Source organism: Rhipicephalus sanguineus, chromosome 1 (assembly GCF_013339695.2).
Source record: "Rhipicephalus sanguineus isolate Rsan-2018 chromosome 1, BIME_Rsan_1.4, whole genome shotgun sequence".
In the NCBI taxonomy this organism is placed as follows: Eukaryota; Metazoa; Arthropoda; class Arachnida; order Ixodida; family Ixodidae; genus Rhipicephalus; species Rhipicephalus sanguineus.
Window position 1 is genome coordinate 280,918,353 of NC_051176.1, and position 17,449 is coordinate 280,935,801.

Consider the following 17,449-nt stretch of genomic DNA (forward strand, 5'->3'; position numbering starts at 1 on the left):
TTAATTCATGACTGTAATTATGGTTAATTCATGACTGTAAAAGGTTTACTTCAATTTAACGAAAACAATTATTAACAAAATGGCATAGACGTTTCGCCACATATGCACCCATGCACACCCCTGCACAGAACATAGCTTCGACTCAAACGATGCGACGACGTTAGCTCGTGAACGAAAGTGGGGCAAAGGAGAACTACCGGCATCGTGGTTCATTCGTCTTGAACCATCAGCTTGCAAACAACAGCCGCGGCCCCCTACTGGACGTTTACAAGGCCATATGTGACACTGGTTGATCTCCGCTCATTTGTTGCCAGTGTATATACACTAAGAATGCCACCTGCACAGGTGGCGAAACTAGGCTTTCGAGAAAAACTGTCCTGCAATCCCACACGACGCAAGAAGACTCGCCAGGACTCTGCGGGACTGCTCGTCGTAGCCCAGCTTTTGTTTACTTTTGAACTTTTGTTATAGTTAGCCACACTGTTAAGCATATATGCTTTTGAACTGGCTACGCCACTGGCGCTCAGACAGTGGCCCCTTCAGATTTTTGGTATGCTTCATCCCGGTCCATTCTTTCGCTTTAATATCTACTAAGATACCAGGTACCCCTGTTTGTTCTCTGCTCCACTCTTCTATCTTCTGATTGCTTAGGGTTATGCCCATCATTTTTTGCTCCACTGCATGCTGGGTGGTCCTTAGCTTCTTTGATATTCTCCAGGTTTCTGCTCCTCATGTTAGGACTGGCAGAATGTAGTGGTTGGACACTTCCAGGTTTAGTGACAGTGGTAAGTTACAAGTCACAAGTTGAGGACGCCTACCATATGTGCACCAACCCATCTTTACTCTCCTGTTGGTTTCTTCGCCTTTTAATATTTCGCTTTGATAGACATACTCTTCTGCTGATTCAAGGGTCCAGCTGTCTATCACAAATTCTTGCTCTTTCGCCGGACCACCTAGCATTATCTTTGCCTTCTGCATTGATCTTCAACCCTACTTTCATGCTTCTTCAGTCTAATTTTTCAATCGTTTTTTTGCAATTCGTCGCAGCCACTGCTGAATAGTACGACGTCATCTGCACACCATAAATTCCTAGGTTATTCTCTATTAATATTCATTCCTATTTCTTCCCAATCAAGTCGTTTGGGTACTTCTAGACAAGCAGTGAATAGCAGTGGAGAGATTGTATCTCCTTGACAGACCCCTTTGTCGATTGAGATCGGGTAACATAAAACCTAATAAAAAAAATCCCCATCCACACAGAGCCAAACACTTTACAAACGTGCCTCACACCTGACACAGGTATATATACATACCAGCGGTGCATTGACAGTTGAAGGTCGTGCTGTCAATTGTAAGGCTCGGCCACCTCCAGTATTAGCCAGAACTGCACACGGGACCAGTTGGCCAACAGAAAGTGCATGACCTGCATTGCACTGCTTGATGAATGGAGTTGCTTCAGCCCGAGAAAGGAAGGCAGTGACACCGTCCACTCCACAATCCATGGTGTACCCATGGTCCTCTATGCTCGACACTGCTGCCTGGAGTACCTGCAACAAGAGATCCCAATCAGGAATGCCAGTCAAGCAACTCGTAGTCCCTCCTACCATTCCTTTCTGTAGGACAGATGGTGTCATCGAGGCATTCACTGCAGCTGGATCCAAGGAAAGGTCAACAGACACCTTGGAAGATCCCCATTCCACTGGAGCAGCAGCAATAACTTTACAGACTACAGTTTGGCCTTCTTGGAATAGCTTTTGCAGGGGAAGTATCTCCTGTTGAGAATCGTAAAAACAGACGATGCAGTGGAGCAGCTCAATCACACCCAATATGCAGCATTATTTAAGAAAAACTTAACATTTCGTATATGCCCAACACAGAGTGCTACATAATTAATTAAAAAAAAACAAGACTTCCGTTGAAAATTGCAAAATTTTAAAAACTCCGCTATTAAGTTTACAACTCTGTAATGCAGTAATGAAAAACGATATCACAAACAGCTTTTCAGTTACCAATCCTGGAACTGCAAAGCTCATATTCAGCACACCAAACTGCAGATACTAGTTTGATATGCTGGTAAGATCAAATGAATATTTGCTCATTTTCCTGTACCACATAGCTGGCTCAATGCATTTGCTTAGAAGATACTTTGATGACATTTGCTGCCTAGCTACACTGCACGTTGAGCAGCTCAGACAAAAGCTTCTATTATAGTATTAGAATGCAAAAAAACTAATAAAACAGTCCACAGCATCTACTTCGTTCTAACATGCCCCAGATTGCAGTGAGCATCCATTTCTCCTGGCCAGAAATCGAAGATGTAATGCCCTCAGTTATAATGCAAACTGAGATCTTCTTCATACATGAGAAATGTAAAATTCAGTACCACCAATTGTTCCCTCACCAGATCCTTGTACTGTCAACTGATTTATTTCAGACATGCCTGATAATTCGAATGCCTTTGTGGCCTTACCACATAACCCATTGAGCCAATGTATAAGGATGATTGAAATTTCAGATTCTGAAACACTTAGCCATCCTATCTTTCAACCTCTCGTTCATTACTGCAGTTCCGAAACAGCATTACTTGAGGCTACTACCATTGCTATGTTAGATCATCTCGCAGCCTTGAAACCAGCGCTCTCAAGAGCCAGTTAGGTTCCGGCCGCTGCGGATTCCAAAAGTCAGCTTTGCCACAATGCAGAGGTGTTACGAGGTCAAGCACAAAATGCATTGCGGTGAAGCTTACTATAACTGGAAAGGGGTGACTGCCATGAGACATATCCATGGCCAGTTACAGCCTAAGAAAAAAAAAGGGTCCACCCATAGAACCACGGTAAGCCTGCTATTCACTTCCGTAAGAGAGTCATGCCACCTGGTTTCTACATGAAGAGTAAGTACTTTCCCTCTGCTCATGTAAATACTAGGCATATTGGAAAATTAAAGTTCATTGTTTGTGTCTATACTCGGTTACAACATAAGAAAAAAACATGGTTGATCCCTCCGTCATAGGAATCGGTATAACACGAAAGTACAATGTGTCCTTACAGAAGTAGTTGAATGTTTACTGTACATTAAAGGGACACTAAAGGCAAATATTAAGTTGACGTTGATTGTTGAAATAGCGGTCCAGAAACCTCATAGTGCTACTTTTATGCCAAGGAAGTGCTTATTTTGAACTAAAATCACGTTTTAGTGGTCTGCATCGCGTTAGCGCACTTCAAATCACCCACCTGAAGTCAGACTTTCATACGTCACTGCTGTCGTGCCCAACGTTGCCCGCCTTTACTGCGCAGCCGCCGACACTAGTAGCAGCAGAGTGAAAGTGACGGGACCCACAGCAGCACTGGCGTTGTGCACCATTCGGGCATCCGGCAATATCACATGCATGCGGCATTTTGTTGAACTTTCTGTCAGAGCAACTTTCACGAGCACGCAAAACACACGCGGCAGTACGCGATCCCGAAACTGCCACTGAGATGCGACCGCGTGAGCAAAGCAGGGCGCCGGGCGAAGCGCAGTTCGATGAAAACGGAACCTTTGAACCACGCGCGCCATTCCCCATGGCAACGCCACAGAGGTTCTTTTTTCCATGAATCAAACAGAAACGAACAAACAGCATCTTATTACGTTTTTTGATACACGGAAGGTTCGTTTTTTATTGCTGCTAGTTTGATTACTAGTGATTTATTGTAGGCAGACTCTCATATGTCATCGGGATCACTCAAAAATGTCCCACTTCGTGGCGTTTCATCATGTGATACATTTAGCTTAATTTCTCGGTAAGTAGGGCACTGCTGTTGATAATATTGCCGTTTTAGAAGTTGTCATACATTGAGCTTTCACTCTGACATAAATTGTTATTTGCCTTTAGTGTCCCTTTAATGTAGAGAGCTTTCTCAATGTCTGTTGGTGTTTGGCAGCTATAGCACCGTTTAACATGGATGTACCCAAGTTGACGCTTGGTGGCACATCTCCATTCTGACGACTAACGTCCATGATCAACGATTAGACAAACCGTTGTGGTAGCCAGAAGAGCATCAACTAAGGTTGTCATTCCGCGGCACGTTAAAGAGAAAACAGAACACCACGGCTGGACTAGAGGGAAACGCAATGCGCGTCCTGCCTCCCCTCTACCCGGCCGCGACTTTCCTCGGGGCGAGCATAAACGGGGAACGCGGTGTTACAATCAGGCGAGGCAGGCCAAGGCAGGCGCGCATCGCAGAGCTATTTTTAAGGGGGGACGCGGCTTTCGTATGCGAAAAATGTCAAAAAAATCGATTTTCTGAAAATCAAATTTTCAGTTTCTGGAACCCTTTTTCTATCTGATTCCAAAATATCTAAACTGAAAACCACCCAGAAGTGCTTCGAAAAATTTGTTTTGCCTTCCGAGGTGGCGAAAATTATTGTGGAAATGGCAAAAAACCAGCGATTTTCAAAAATTGTAGCTCCGCGATGGACGCGGACCGGAACCAACTTTTTGGGCTTGTTGGAAAGGGCATTTCTCCGTGTTCAAATTTCCCCGCTTCAGCGGGCTCCTCCATTCAGAAAGAAGCGCACAAAAAGCAAACACTTGAGAGACGTTCCGAGGCCTCCGATTGGCCGCGTCCGCCATGTTGCCCCAGCTCGCCTCGCCATTGGTCCGATGCTCGCTCCGGGAGATCGTCGTCTGCGTGTCGCGAGTTCACGGCTGTCGAGAATCGCGCTACTTCGTGACACGTTCGCAATAGTTCTGTGTTCACGGCTCGACGATCACTTAAGATATAATTGCGCTTTAGTTTGGAGCTGCAAGAGGAAGTTCGATCTGATTACGATGGTGCGCCGCGCTCCTAGCGAACATCGCAAACGCGCGTCTCGGACCGACTCTAGCGTTGACTTCGGCGTCGGATTCACGGTTAGATGTTCTGTTTATCAGCACTTCTGACATCGTGACGAAGGCGATCGCGGGACGACTCTTTGTACTCACGACCACGCATTACGCACTTTGAAGCAACGGGCACCACGGCCTGCGCACCTACTGCTCGGAGTCGTCACTAGGCCTAACTCCGCTCACGGTGCCGTTTGGCGAGACGAACCTCGAACTTTGCGGGCAACAACAACGCGCTAGCGTGCTCGCGGCTATGTGCTTCAAGCGAAGAAGCACATCGCTCGCCGCACTTCGGAACCGCGGATGGGCATTTACGCATCGGCAGTGAACTCGACAGCCAAGCTCGATCGTCCAGACCCCACGGCCACGGACTGCTCGGAGCAGCGGTAGCAATTTCGCGCGTCGGCACCCGAAAATGCGATACAAAGTATACTGCGCGCAGATTTTTGTTTTCGACATCGTAGCTTTGCATTCGCGCATCGTCACCGAACGCCGTCACCAAGCACATCACGCGCCGGCTCCACGGACCCCGCGGCCGAGCACTTCGCGGTCAGAGTGCTATCAATAAGCACTAGTGATGTAATTTAGACGTGCTTGGAGCCGTGCTTGATATCTCTCACAACAAACCCGCAGGCGTTATGGATGTTCTGAAACAATGAAAGCCTCGTAGACTAGCGTTGCCGCGGTCGGCCGAAATGATAATACGTTTCATACGCGAGAGCGGCAAAAGACCGTGTAGGAAGCAGGGGGACGAATTTTTATCTGCCCGACTCGCGTCATTGAATAAACTGCTCAAAAATCCCTGTGCCATCCCTGTGCCACTAATGTTGGCCATAACTGTTTGCTATTTGGAACGAAGGCATCGGCTATCATGGATGTGTGAGCCATTTCTCTCACAACAAACCTTTCTCTTTATAAAAATTATTTTATGATTAATTGTAATCAATAAGCAAGACTTAATTATGCTAATGACAGCATAAATACAAGAAATATGTGTAATTATTTCAGTATATGGCCTTATTAGATTGCAATATCTTCTTTCTGTCTTGTCTGTCACACCACTCTTCATACAGAGAACTTGGTTTTGAAATCCATACTGGTTTTTTTTTAGATCAAAAAAAAGGAGGTTATGAAAAAAGAACAAAGGCACACTGCAGAAAGGCCACATGTCCAAGAAGTGAAACATCATAAAAAAAAAAACAAGGATCACTATCTTTAGGTGTTTTAGAGAAGGCCAAACTTTAAACGCCGTTTTCTCAATACTGTTTTTTTGGCATCTTGCTCAGCTTGTGGAGCAGATATCTTGGCAACTACTACACAGATTTTGATTTCCGTTTTTTCTTTTTCAATCCTTGAAGTCTTGTTGACAGGATGACATTATTCTTTACCTTGCTTAGGGCCTAGTTTTTTGTGTAAGTGATAATTAGTGCGTGAGAAGTTCTGATGCAATACATGAAGCTGATGTGGATGTTATTTGTAAAAAAACTAAAAGCAATAGACAATTTTTAATAATGTCATCCTGTGTAGAGCTCTTTTGAGGCAAGATCAAACAAACATGGGACCTTCCTGGCATGTTTTGTTACAATGCTAGGCTTTTCACCAGCAGACTATGTCATCAGATCATGTAACATAGTGTAATTTGAAAACTACTCGAGATATCGCAATGAAACCTTTATATATAGCTATTCGAGGCACTCTTCAGTATGCCTGCCAAATTTCATTACTCTAGGTCAACAAACAAAAAAGTTTTTTTCGATCGCCACCTCCCCCCTTAATATGGATGGATGCTATGAGCGAGTCCAAGGGTAATGTCGCTACATCACGACGTGTGTTCACAAAATTGCACTTCTCATATTGGAAACGCGCCGAATGGGGCAGATTCGTAGAAACGACGCGGTGCAGGAGAAAACAGAGAAATCGCGGAGGCCACGGTCAAGATGCATTACTTCACTTTACCGGTCCCAGACGCCGACACCAACCCGCCGACCAAGAGCACTGGGAGGTGAAAGTGCGAGTTATAAAAGGCGCGTTTCTAAAGCATTGAGACTGTGTGTCTGTGGTACAGTGGATAGCATGCTCGGCATGTGTTGTCGCAGATCGAGAGGTCGTGGGTTCGACTCCCGATGACGGATCTTTTTTTCTTTGCCATCGGATCGTGTGCATTTGTTTTCGCGTAATTTCCATGACGGAAATACGTCACTGAAATCTTGGTAGACCCAGGCATAAAACACAGCCATCGCTGTCACTCCCACAAAATATTTGAACGAATGCTCCATCCAGTAGTACTTACTCATTTTCGCGAAGTGAAGCACTTCACGGGTGTTTCAGATTATAGTCGACTTTCCCATACATACACACATTTGTGTCGCTCGTTATAGGTCAGAAGCTTGAACGTCTTGGTAAATTTTGTCAGGGATTCTGGCATTGCTGCTCAGCCTGCTCATAATAATGTTTTAGGTAGAAGCGATGAACCTTTAGCTCCTAACATGCATAGTATTTACAATAGCCAAGAAAAAGTACTTACTGTTCCAGCAGAAACCACTAGCACGACTGTCTTTCACAGGTGAAGGGCAGGTGCACAGTGGTCCCGTGGGCAGAGCTTACATTTTTTTTCTTAGGTTGTAACTGACTATAGTAGTACTAGTATGTGTTCCTAAATTGTACACGTGTGCACCTGCAGTCTCCCATCACCAGCAACGGCCATGCGTAATATTACATCAACTGGCATGCCTTCAAAACTATTGCGGGCATGGCTGTGGTGATTCAAGCCATTGATTTTAGCAAAAGGCATGCCTTCATTTTTCACAGATGATTTCCCAGTCCCATACTAGAGTCAATGTCCAAAAAATCGGACATCTTGCTTGGAGCCACAAAGCTTGTAGTCAAGATAACATCATTCCAAGGCCTATTATAGGTGGTGTCCAAATCAACATTCAAGCTGTTGCTCCCCCTGAGTAACAGAAACCAATCTTGAAAGTTGTGTTCTAGCTGTCTCCATGCGCCAGAAACATGTCACGACTACCATGTTTTACGCAGTGGTCAATGATGACATATTTTTGCCAACTTCAGAAACTTCAGCTACCACACATATGATGAAACAGCTTTGCGAGATAGGAAGCCGAGATTTGAGCATGTGATTTGACCACGATCTGTCGCAGTTTTGGCTTCAACGCAAATGTGATATTTCGGTGAAATATTGCTTAAAAAATGGTGTGCATTAGAATCGAGTAAATGCACTGCGTGCACTGGGGCCCAGAAGTACCTACAATATGCTGCTGCAATGTGCCTTATGTAATGTGGCATCTTTTCTACATTGTGAAGCCAGAAGTTACAGCTTTCACAGCTATTTCTAGAAGACAAAGATAAGGCAAGCAGCAAGGTGCTGACAGTACACAATCACACGACTAGGACAAGGCCTCCTAGCTCTAACATTAATATAAGGTGTGCTCAAGGAGCACTAGTAGCAAAATACCATGCAGTGCCCATTCTAGCAAAATTTCTTCACATGCACACATCAACAACTGAACAATCCTGCCACAGAGGCAGAAATGGTACCACAAGAATGGTGGAACTTCACTCCCCATTCCCCTGTCAAGGAAAACATGATATGCTGGACTTGTAACATACTGATTGATTGAACTCTGAACTACAAAAAATTTAATTCTAGGGTTTCAGGTATGTGTCAAAACATATTCATGACGCACGCTGCTGTGTAGATCTCCAAATCAACTTTAACCACACGAAGCCTAATGTGCACGTACATCTAGGTACACAGGCGTTCCTGCGTTTTGCTCGCACTGAAATGTGACTGTCACTGAAAGAAGTCAAACCCACACCCTCGTGCTTAGGACCACATCACCGTAGCCGCTAAGTCATCACTGTGGGTACTTTACATTACTGTTTGATGACTGATCGTTGCAAGTATAAAGAGACAAGAGCAATCTTATAAAAGTACTTTTCCACTCAACATCTTTTTATAAGTGATAACACAGAAGCCCCTCCTAGCAACCTGGACTAGAGGAGAGCTTCTAATTAGCTAGGTCATGCATCTTTTTACACTATGTGATTTTTACGTGGCTAAAGATGTCATACTGTTGAGAACTTTGGGCCCATATTACAAAACGACGTCAAAAATTAATCTATAGTCGTATACAACTTAAGAAGTCCAGAGAGGCCCTGCCCAGATGACCGAAGTGCGGAAGCCGATCGCCTCTGCGACTAAAGAAAATGCACTCGGAAATGTTATCCGAAGGCAGAGTCACCAGCCATCCGGCTCATGACGTCATTCAGGAGAGCACGCCCCACTGGTGCAGGCTTGTGTGCATCCGCCGTTTAGGAGTTGTATCAGACTATAGAGCCTCCTGTTTCATATTCCTTATGTTAATTTTTGGTGTTAAATCCCATCAATATACCTAACACTAGAAGTCAGTTAGTCTAGCTTCTGCAATGAAAAGCCTCACTGTGGTTTGATCCTGGACCCCCTGGGCAAACTGGCGCAGCAGCAGGCTGTACGGCTGTGAGATGTTGGTCAGGGATACTCGGCCCGTGATGGCCCCTGGGAGGGAAATACGCAGGCCAAACTCCTGCACCTGCTGCACACGGCCCAGCACCACCAAACCCTCGGCCAGCAGACGAATTGTCAGTGGCTCCACAGCTACAGATGATGACTCATCCTCCTCAGCTTCATCTTCATCTGACTTCTTCTTCTTTCGTTTACGACTGCGCTTTTTCGGCAGGTCGCTGTCACGGGCCTGCAAGCAGTATTTCTCATTTGTGCACAGCCCTATGACACTGATCACTCATCCAACACAATAAGAAATGAGAAAATAAAAGGACAAATAAGTGAACAGCTCTTCAAAATAAGAAATAAAGTGAAATGAATATGAAGCAATGTGATGCGAGTGAAGACAATCAAAATTTCTCATTCATCAGTGCAATGCACTGGCCCCACCCCCATTCAGTGACATGCACACAACCAGAACACCACACTTTCATGGCCATGGTCAGTAGGTTAGCGAACATCCTCTCACAAAGCAAGCACTACTAACACTTGTACTAGCACTGTCAAGGCTGAGCAACACATTCGCACACTGCACTAGCAAAAGATGGTTTCAGGCACAATTATAGCTGAATTAGCTCTGCATGTGACATGTAGAAATGAATTTCATCTTCACCAATGGCATTTTGTTTTTGTTATATTTCAACATGTTCTCCACAAAAAAAAGGAGGGTGTGCGCAAAGCCAAAATTTAAAGTAGAATTATAACTTATTTTTGGTATTGAATTTATACTCAGTTTCACACTTTGCATTTGCTACTTGTAAGTATGGTGCTCAGCGATTGAAATGCAATGCCTAGACCTACATGGCAGCGAGCATTTTTCGCGCCACAAGAGTGCACTAGAAGACCAAATTAAATCGCAGTGGCACAAAGCCTCCGACTTTCACGTATACCACAGTGAATAAGCTTGATGTCCTCAGCACTCGGTGGTGGCATAAGAAGCATTGGCAGCCATGTGCTCCAATCACTGAGCACTGCACACAGTCGTCCGCAGTACACGGTGCAACGCAATCATGTACTGCAGAGCACCAGCGCACACAGGGTCTTCCATGCAAGACTTTGTGTCATCTGCTATAGCGTGGCAGCGTGCCACGACAGCACCATCTTGGCACGCTAGCTGAACGACTGCTTCATCGGCCTCGATGACAAGTGTTATTTACATATACAAAGGAAGTCATTAGGCATTGAAACTCATGCAGTTAGTTAGGGGGTCACCTTACCCACAGAATGGTTTTGGTGCCTGTTATCTTCCTTCATATGTAAATAATGCATCGTTGAGGTCAATGAAGCTGCCATCCAGCTAGCATGTCCGGATAATGCCGTCAAGACAAGCCTGTTTGCTGCAACCATGCACCGAGCTTGGTGAGCTTCACAGTATAGCGGGCACAGTGCATTCCTGCACTGTAGCAGACAACACGAAGCCCCACCTCAGTGGAACTGTGCACCTGCACCACTTCGCTTGTGTTGTAGAGAACACGGCAAGGATGCACCATGTCTATACCAACAAGAGTGGACAGTGGTGAACCGTGCACATGTGGCTTTATATATTCAAGATAATAGCTGCTAAATTATTACAGCCTGCCTAAAGAATGTTCATGCAAATGGTCGCTTTCTACCAACTACTTGAAATGACAGTCTTAACTAAGGCTGAAATACAAAGCTCATCAAGCAACCTGGGTCAATAAGGTCACCTAGCAATCAAGGCGCGCAATAACTTATAATGACGAAATTAACGATGAAATGTATTCCAGACCGCTTGATGATCCAGTATCAACCAATATGAAGTTAGATTTCTTTTTGTTCGGTAGCAGTAACTGTTTCGTTCATATCTCAAGAGAGAGAGGAGAAAGAGGAAGGAAAGGCAGGAAGATTAACCAGACGCGCGTCCGGTTTGCTATCCTACGCTGGGGAAGACTGCATCACGGCCTATGAGCTGCCCTATGGTCTGTATATTCCGCCATCAACCTCATTATAATTAAATAGTGTGAAATTTGAAAAATTGGCGTCACTTTTTTAATATAGCCTCGTTCAAGAACAGGGACGCCAACATTTGCATAAAATTCAGTTCATCTGTAGCAACGTATTAGGCCAACACTTCACTCAACATAAAACATGGTGTTCACCTTGAACAGATCATCCTTCTCGAGAGCGGATCGCTTCACAGTGGAAGGTGTTCTGTGCTCTTCACCACGAGGCAGTTCGCCATCATCCATGTTTTCCAGCGACTTGCTCCTGTACATGAAGCCCACAAATGCACAGATACCAAAATCATCAAGCAGACATCAGCAAGCTAACGTTATTTCTCCGCTTACGCTCCTACAGCGCATACAACAGTACGTTCGTGGCCATGGCACAATGCTTGGTTACCTAGCACAATGCACAAAGCCTCAAATTTTGGCAATAGCAATGTTATTAATCGCTTAGGAAGCGTAAAACCATAAGCAAAGGTATAGGCAAAACCTAAGTCTTTGACAATGGCATAACACTGATCGATTCAGCATGCTCTGACGTGAGTCTATCAGTACGCACCGATCTCGCATAAACGACTTCGATTCACTCACATTTTTGCCATTGGACGGCACTGAACCCACGCACGAAATGTACAAGCAATGTTAATGGACGGTAATTACACCGTTATATTACTTCTGCCAATATCATCCGTAGCAATTCTAGCACATCAAGCGCATCAACCACGTTTTTCGCACGCCGCAAACGTGCCGCAAAAAAGAAAATATTGCGACACTAGCGACACGTGCGGAAATGAGTACAAGTTGACAGACCAAATAGCTGATAGAGATAAGTTGGCCAAGTTATCATAACATTTCTTCATTCACACTATTTTTACAAATTAATGCAACAATTATTACTCTAATTTTATATAGCATTACCACACCAATGACAAGCAAGGGAAGCCGATATTCTTATCCTCATTAAGCGAAAATAAGAAATAGACATGTCAGAATCGATTCGTAAAATTGGAGATCCTGCCATCCTGCGCCTTTGCTGCGCCCTTGGACATGCACAGACTGAGGATAATGATGTTCATTATTTTGCATACTCATTAAAACAGAAAGCAATATAGTACAGCCAGCTAAGTCAACGGAATCAGCCAAAGTTCTAGTCCATGCACGTACCCCGGCCCCGGCCGAACTTTTGTCTTGTTTGGATTTGACCTCTGTATTACGAGGCTATTCACAAATGTGCCGTCCAATTAGGATGGTCAACTGAATCAAAACGTCAGAAACATTGTTGTAGTCGATTACAAGTTTCCATCAACTGTCTTACTTGCCATGTGGTCCCTGGTACTCCACCCTTTTTTGAAACCTCCTTGCTCTAGCACCGTCTTACTTTCTTTGTAGTCTGACCTTTTATTTCACATATTTTTTTTTCTTTTTTTTATGGCCATTTTGCGGTCGTGCAAATTTGTTTACACATTTCAGTGATAACTTTTGGTGAGTATGGCCTAATTTTCAACAATATTTCTGGAGGGATGTTGTCCAAAACAATTAATTGACAAGCTTAAAAGGTAAAGCAGGTAAAAGGTAAAGCTCAGAAGAGTGGTAAGTTGGGCTAGTTGGTAATGATCCATGATTATTGCAACTGCGCAAAAAACGGACGGAAACAGGCATCCATAATCAGAGTGTTTCGTTACGTTGACGACTACATTGTTTTTTTCCGTAAGGGCACTGAAGATATCTCGGCAGGCATCCTAAGGAGTTTTGAGCAGTGTGGTCTTGGCCTGAAGTTTACTTCGGAATACTTAAAGGACCAATGTATCCAATTTTTGGATCTGCAGCTGCAGTTCTCGTCCACGCATGTCTGTTGGTGCTACGCCCCTAGGTCTGTGAAGCCTCTGCTAAACTATAAATCGGGTCACACAAAACTTGTAAAAAATGCCATTGCACTTTCATGTTTTACCTCTGCACTGAAGAAAACCTGCACGCATTTGGTTGAAAGCAGTTTTTCTGCGCAGGTGAAAAAACTGCAACAGGCAGGCTTTCCACGGGACGTATTATTAAAGGTCTGCGAGAAGTTGATTAAGAAAATAAAGAGAGGTCCTGGTGATGGATGCGACTTGGATGAGAAGGCGGAGCATAAGAAATTTGTTGTTCTGCCATATGTTCATGGTTTTACCCACCGCCTAAAAAAGGTTGCGTCAAGATATGACGTCCAAGTGGTTATATCTGCCAGGAACAAGTTGTCCACTTTATGCGCTAAAGTAGACAAACGAATCGCAAATCAGCAAAATCTTCGGCAAGATACATGTAATGTTAGTCATGTCAATAATTATGTATCCTGTATCACTGGTGTTGTTTATTCCATACCCTTGTCATGCAAACGTGTTTACGTGGGACAAACAGGCCGCTGCCTTAATGTTAGACTTCGAGAACATTTTAATTCTCTGAAAGGTCACTCCGGTCTTCATCTAGCAGCCCACTGTAAGAAATGCGGCTGCACTCCGCTCTTTGGTGATACCTCTGTGTTGTTCAGGCATAAGAACCAAAGAGCGCGAGAACTAATTGAGGCTGCGCATATTCACAAGAATTCTGAGTCCTGCGTCAGTGTTCCCTCTGTCGCCATACACGATAAAGAGTTAAGCTATCTTGGTTTTGTATGACGGGTGTGCCATACCTGATGTGGCCAAAGTTTTTTATTTGGTCCCTCGTGCCTTTTGTCTCCTTCTTTTTTTTGCCCTCTCTCGCTTTTTCCTGCCCTTTATATTGCCTCGTTCTTGTAATAAAACTTCAGTTGATAGTCTGCGCTTGTTTGTCCTTTTCTCGCCCTTCGTGTTTCCGTCCGTTTTTTGCGCAGTTGCAATAATCATGAAAAGGTAAAGCCTTCGGGTAAAGCCTTTGCCTAAAGGTAAAGCCAACAAGGCCTTCCATTCGGGCCTTGCCGAGAATGAAGCCGCTCATGAGGCTGCCTCTGCCTGAGAAATCGTCCACCGGTCACGTCACCCGTCATCAGAGCACCTACCCTCCCGACGAGCCCAGCAGGCTGAGGACAAGGAAGTCAAGTCCTGGTGCGGCCACGTGAAAGAAAGAATGGTCACGTATGGTGAAATTCTTATGCATTACCGTAGGGAAAGATTGAAGTACCCACCCCCTGACAACTCGCTAAATAAGCACCAGTCGACAACATGGTGATTATTACAGACACGAACATACCCTACACCCACGCTGTACAGTTGCATCCCATGAAACACAAAACCTCTATGAAACGTCTTTAAAACATTTAAAACCTCTATAAAACATTCTATAGAGGTTTCGTGTTTTTTGGGATATACCCGGATGTTTATACACCACAATGCAAAGCTTGTGGGGTGGCTCGTGCCAACCTCGACCACATTCTGGGCATGTCCCGCAGTGACAGACACCATCAAATACAGCAAGAACTCTAAATTTAAGGTAACCACGGCCGAGCAGCGGGAGGCTATGCAGCTCAGCACGTGCCCAGATGACCAACTCTGGGCAGTCTGAAGACGCCGCCAAGACCCAAGGTCTGGCCGCCGCCCGAGGAAGGGCTAGTCTCCCGGCCCCCGCCTCCCTTGACCCCAGCAAGGACAAAGTTAAAGTTATGTCTCTCTCTCTCTCTTTTAGAACAGGCAACCTCAGTCCTGAACTTCACAAAGACATTTGATCTAGGATCGTCATAAAGCAAAGTCCTACTGGATGTAGCTACAAGCACTTCCTCAATGGCCAATGAGTTGCCTTCACACAGGTGATCTCGTCGTACAGCTACATATAGTTATACTTGGAAGGGTAGCGCTAGTAGACATAGACTAGAAGAAGACACACGGACACACAGACGGAAGCGCTCTAGCAACTGTTGCTAGAGCGCTTCCGTCTGTGTGTCTTCCTCTAGTCTGTGTCTACTAGCGCTACCCTTCCAAGTATGAATTTCCAACTCGCCCAAGAAACAGCACTCCTTACATATAGTTAGTTTTTTTTTTTTGGCCGCAAACGAGGGAGCATTTTGCCATTTCTTTTGATTCTACATTTCACGTCTTTTTCTTTAATTTGATTTAAGTGTGCTCACCTCTACTTATTTTTTTCTTTCATTCAAACAGACATCAAAGCAAGAATTACAGCAGATTCGATGCACTTCCTCGAAGTGCTCTACAAAAAACTCACAGGGTCTCTTATGCATTCACCTAAGACGACTCAAAGGCAAAAGCCATCTTCTTTTTCTTCTCGGTCGATGTGTCGATATATTTTCTCTTGCCTACAAATGATCTTTTTAGAACAATCTTTTTCTTTTTTTTTCTTCACAAATCCTACTGCCGCATGATTCATGGCCAATCCCCCGTGGTGAATTGAGCCATTCCTCTAGGAACCAACCAACCAATCTGCCCCGCCACCCTCTGAAAGCTGTCTGCACCTTATGTGGTTTTGCACTGCCTCCGTGAGCGGCCGAGACCAAGCAAAGAAGTCATGTGATGACGTCCCACATTTTAGCAATGTGTTACGTCATCACGTGATGATTTTTTGCATCACTCATGTTGACGCCGGTCAATTTTCGCGTTTGATTAGGCATCTAAGGCTTTCACTTTAATCAATGCTGTAAAAAAAGACACACTGCGTACAATTTTATGTCCAGATACCCGCAAAACACTGATCATGTTCTTCTGACATCACAGCTTTGTCATTTGGCTTCTTGACAGTGGTCACGTAGCTTCATCTGAGCTGCGTTTTGCAGCACATCAATTATGCACCTGCCTGGCAAGATATGGAGACTCCTGCCATGCAAATGCACACTACACACCTCTGGGGTAGTCCCATTTTATTACATGAGCAATTATAGGGCCACTAAAAGCAAAAATTTTTCCATTACCGTCATGTTCCATATAACATCCAAGGGTGTTAAGATCCTATCGTGCCGTTTGATACAGAGGGTGATTTACATTGAATGACATTGCAATTGTAAATAACTGTAAAGCAATTTGTTAGTTGTTGCCCAAGAATTGTAGATGGGTTTTGTAGGATAGGAATTGTCGATGTATGGTCAACACCTAGTTTACAAGATACTTTATTCCCACAAATATGTTCCACCAATGTAGACAAGTTACTGATTCTTGTTTGGAAAAGGCTGGCTGGCTCAAATCAAACGAAAAAAAAAAAAAGAAAACCTAAATTTTTTAAAGCCAGATTCTTGCCTATTCTGTCCACTAAGTTTTTTTGTTTGCTTTTTCCCCATTAGTGTCACAGAATTTTCACTTTTATAAAGCTAAAAGTGTTCTCATCAAAGAAAAGTACTAGCTGATGTTTTCATTAGGCAAATGCTTCACTTAATCTACTGCATTTCAAGCCATATCCTTTATATACTATCTCTAAAAGCTGCTACTACGCAGAGTATCCAAAGGTGCAGGACCCTACACATTTTATTTTCTAATACTTTAATCTTAGTGCAAAGTAGAATCAGAGCTACTATCAAAGATTCACCTCGTTATTCTCTGGGCATGTATGAGAAAAACGAAAACTTCAGCCCCTATGCTTGGTTACAATGGCAAATTTTGAAATTTATCTATTCTCCTATTATCTTCACCATGCTGAGGCCGGACTTCACCCATGTGGACTGCACTGTGTGCTAGAATGTATGAAATCCTTATTAAAAAAAATAAACGAGTGAAGCAGTGATATAGTGCCAGTCATGCTGAAACAAACAGCATTTTGGTAGACAATGAAAAGTGCATAACAAAACCTGAAAACATTGATTTTTCTTTCTGCACATTCCTCAAATGACTAGCAAGATGGTATCACACTGCTCCAATGAATATGAAATAGCACATGCCCTTTCAGCCTTCCTTATCGCCAAGGTAATATGTAAAGCAAGGAGCACTTCGTGTTGTACCTGAGACAACTATCAACACCATTCTTGACAGAGATAACACAATACAGAAACTTAAGTTTTTTTTCATGCACCATGAAGACTTTTCAAATACAGATGATGGAAAATTTGCAAGAAACTACATTATTTAAATACTACAGGTTGCACCTCGTAAAATTTTGGCTAAGATTTGGCTTGTT

General features: G+C 44.0%; 1 protein-coding gene across 1 annotated transcript in view; it reads right to left on the reverse strand.

Moving 5' to 3' along the window:
- LOC119383039 (protein RRP5 homolog) overlaps nt 1–12,133 on the reverse strand; it is an 81,231-nt gene extending 69,098 nt beyond the window's left edge. Inside the window, 5 exon segments of the mRNA XM_049413025.1 lie at nt 1,314–1,547; nt 1,605–1,772; nt 9,325–9,615; nt 11,546–11,654; nt 11,984–12,133. Of these exon segments, the coding sequence (XP_049268982.1) occupies nt 1,314–1,547; nt 1,605–1,772; nt 9,325–9,615; nt 11,546–11,654; nt 11,984–11,994 (813 nt within the window). The 5' untranslated portion in view covers nt 11,995–12,133.
- Between the last annotated feature and the right edge of the window lie 5,316 nt (nt 12,134–17,449).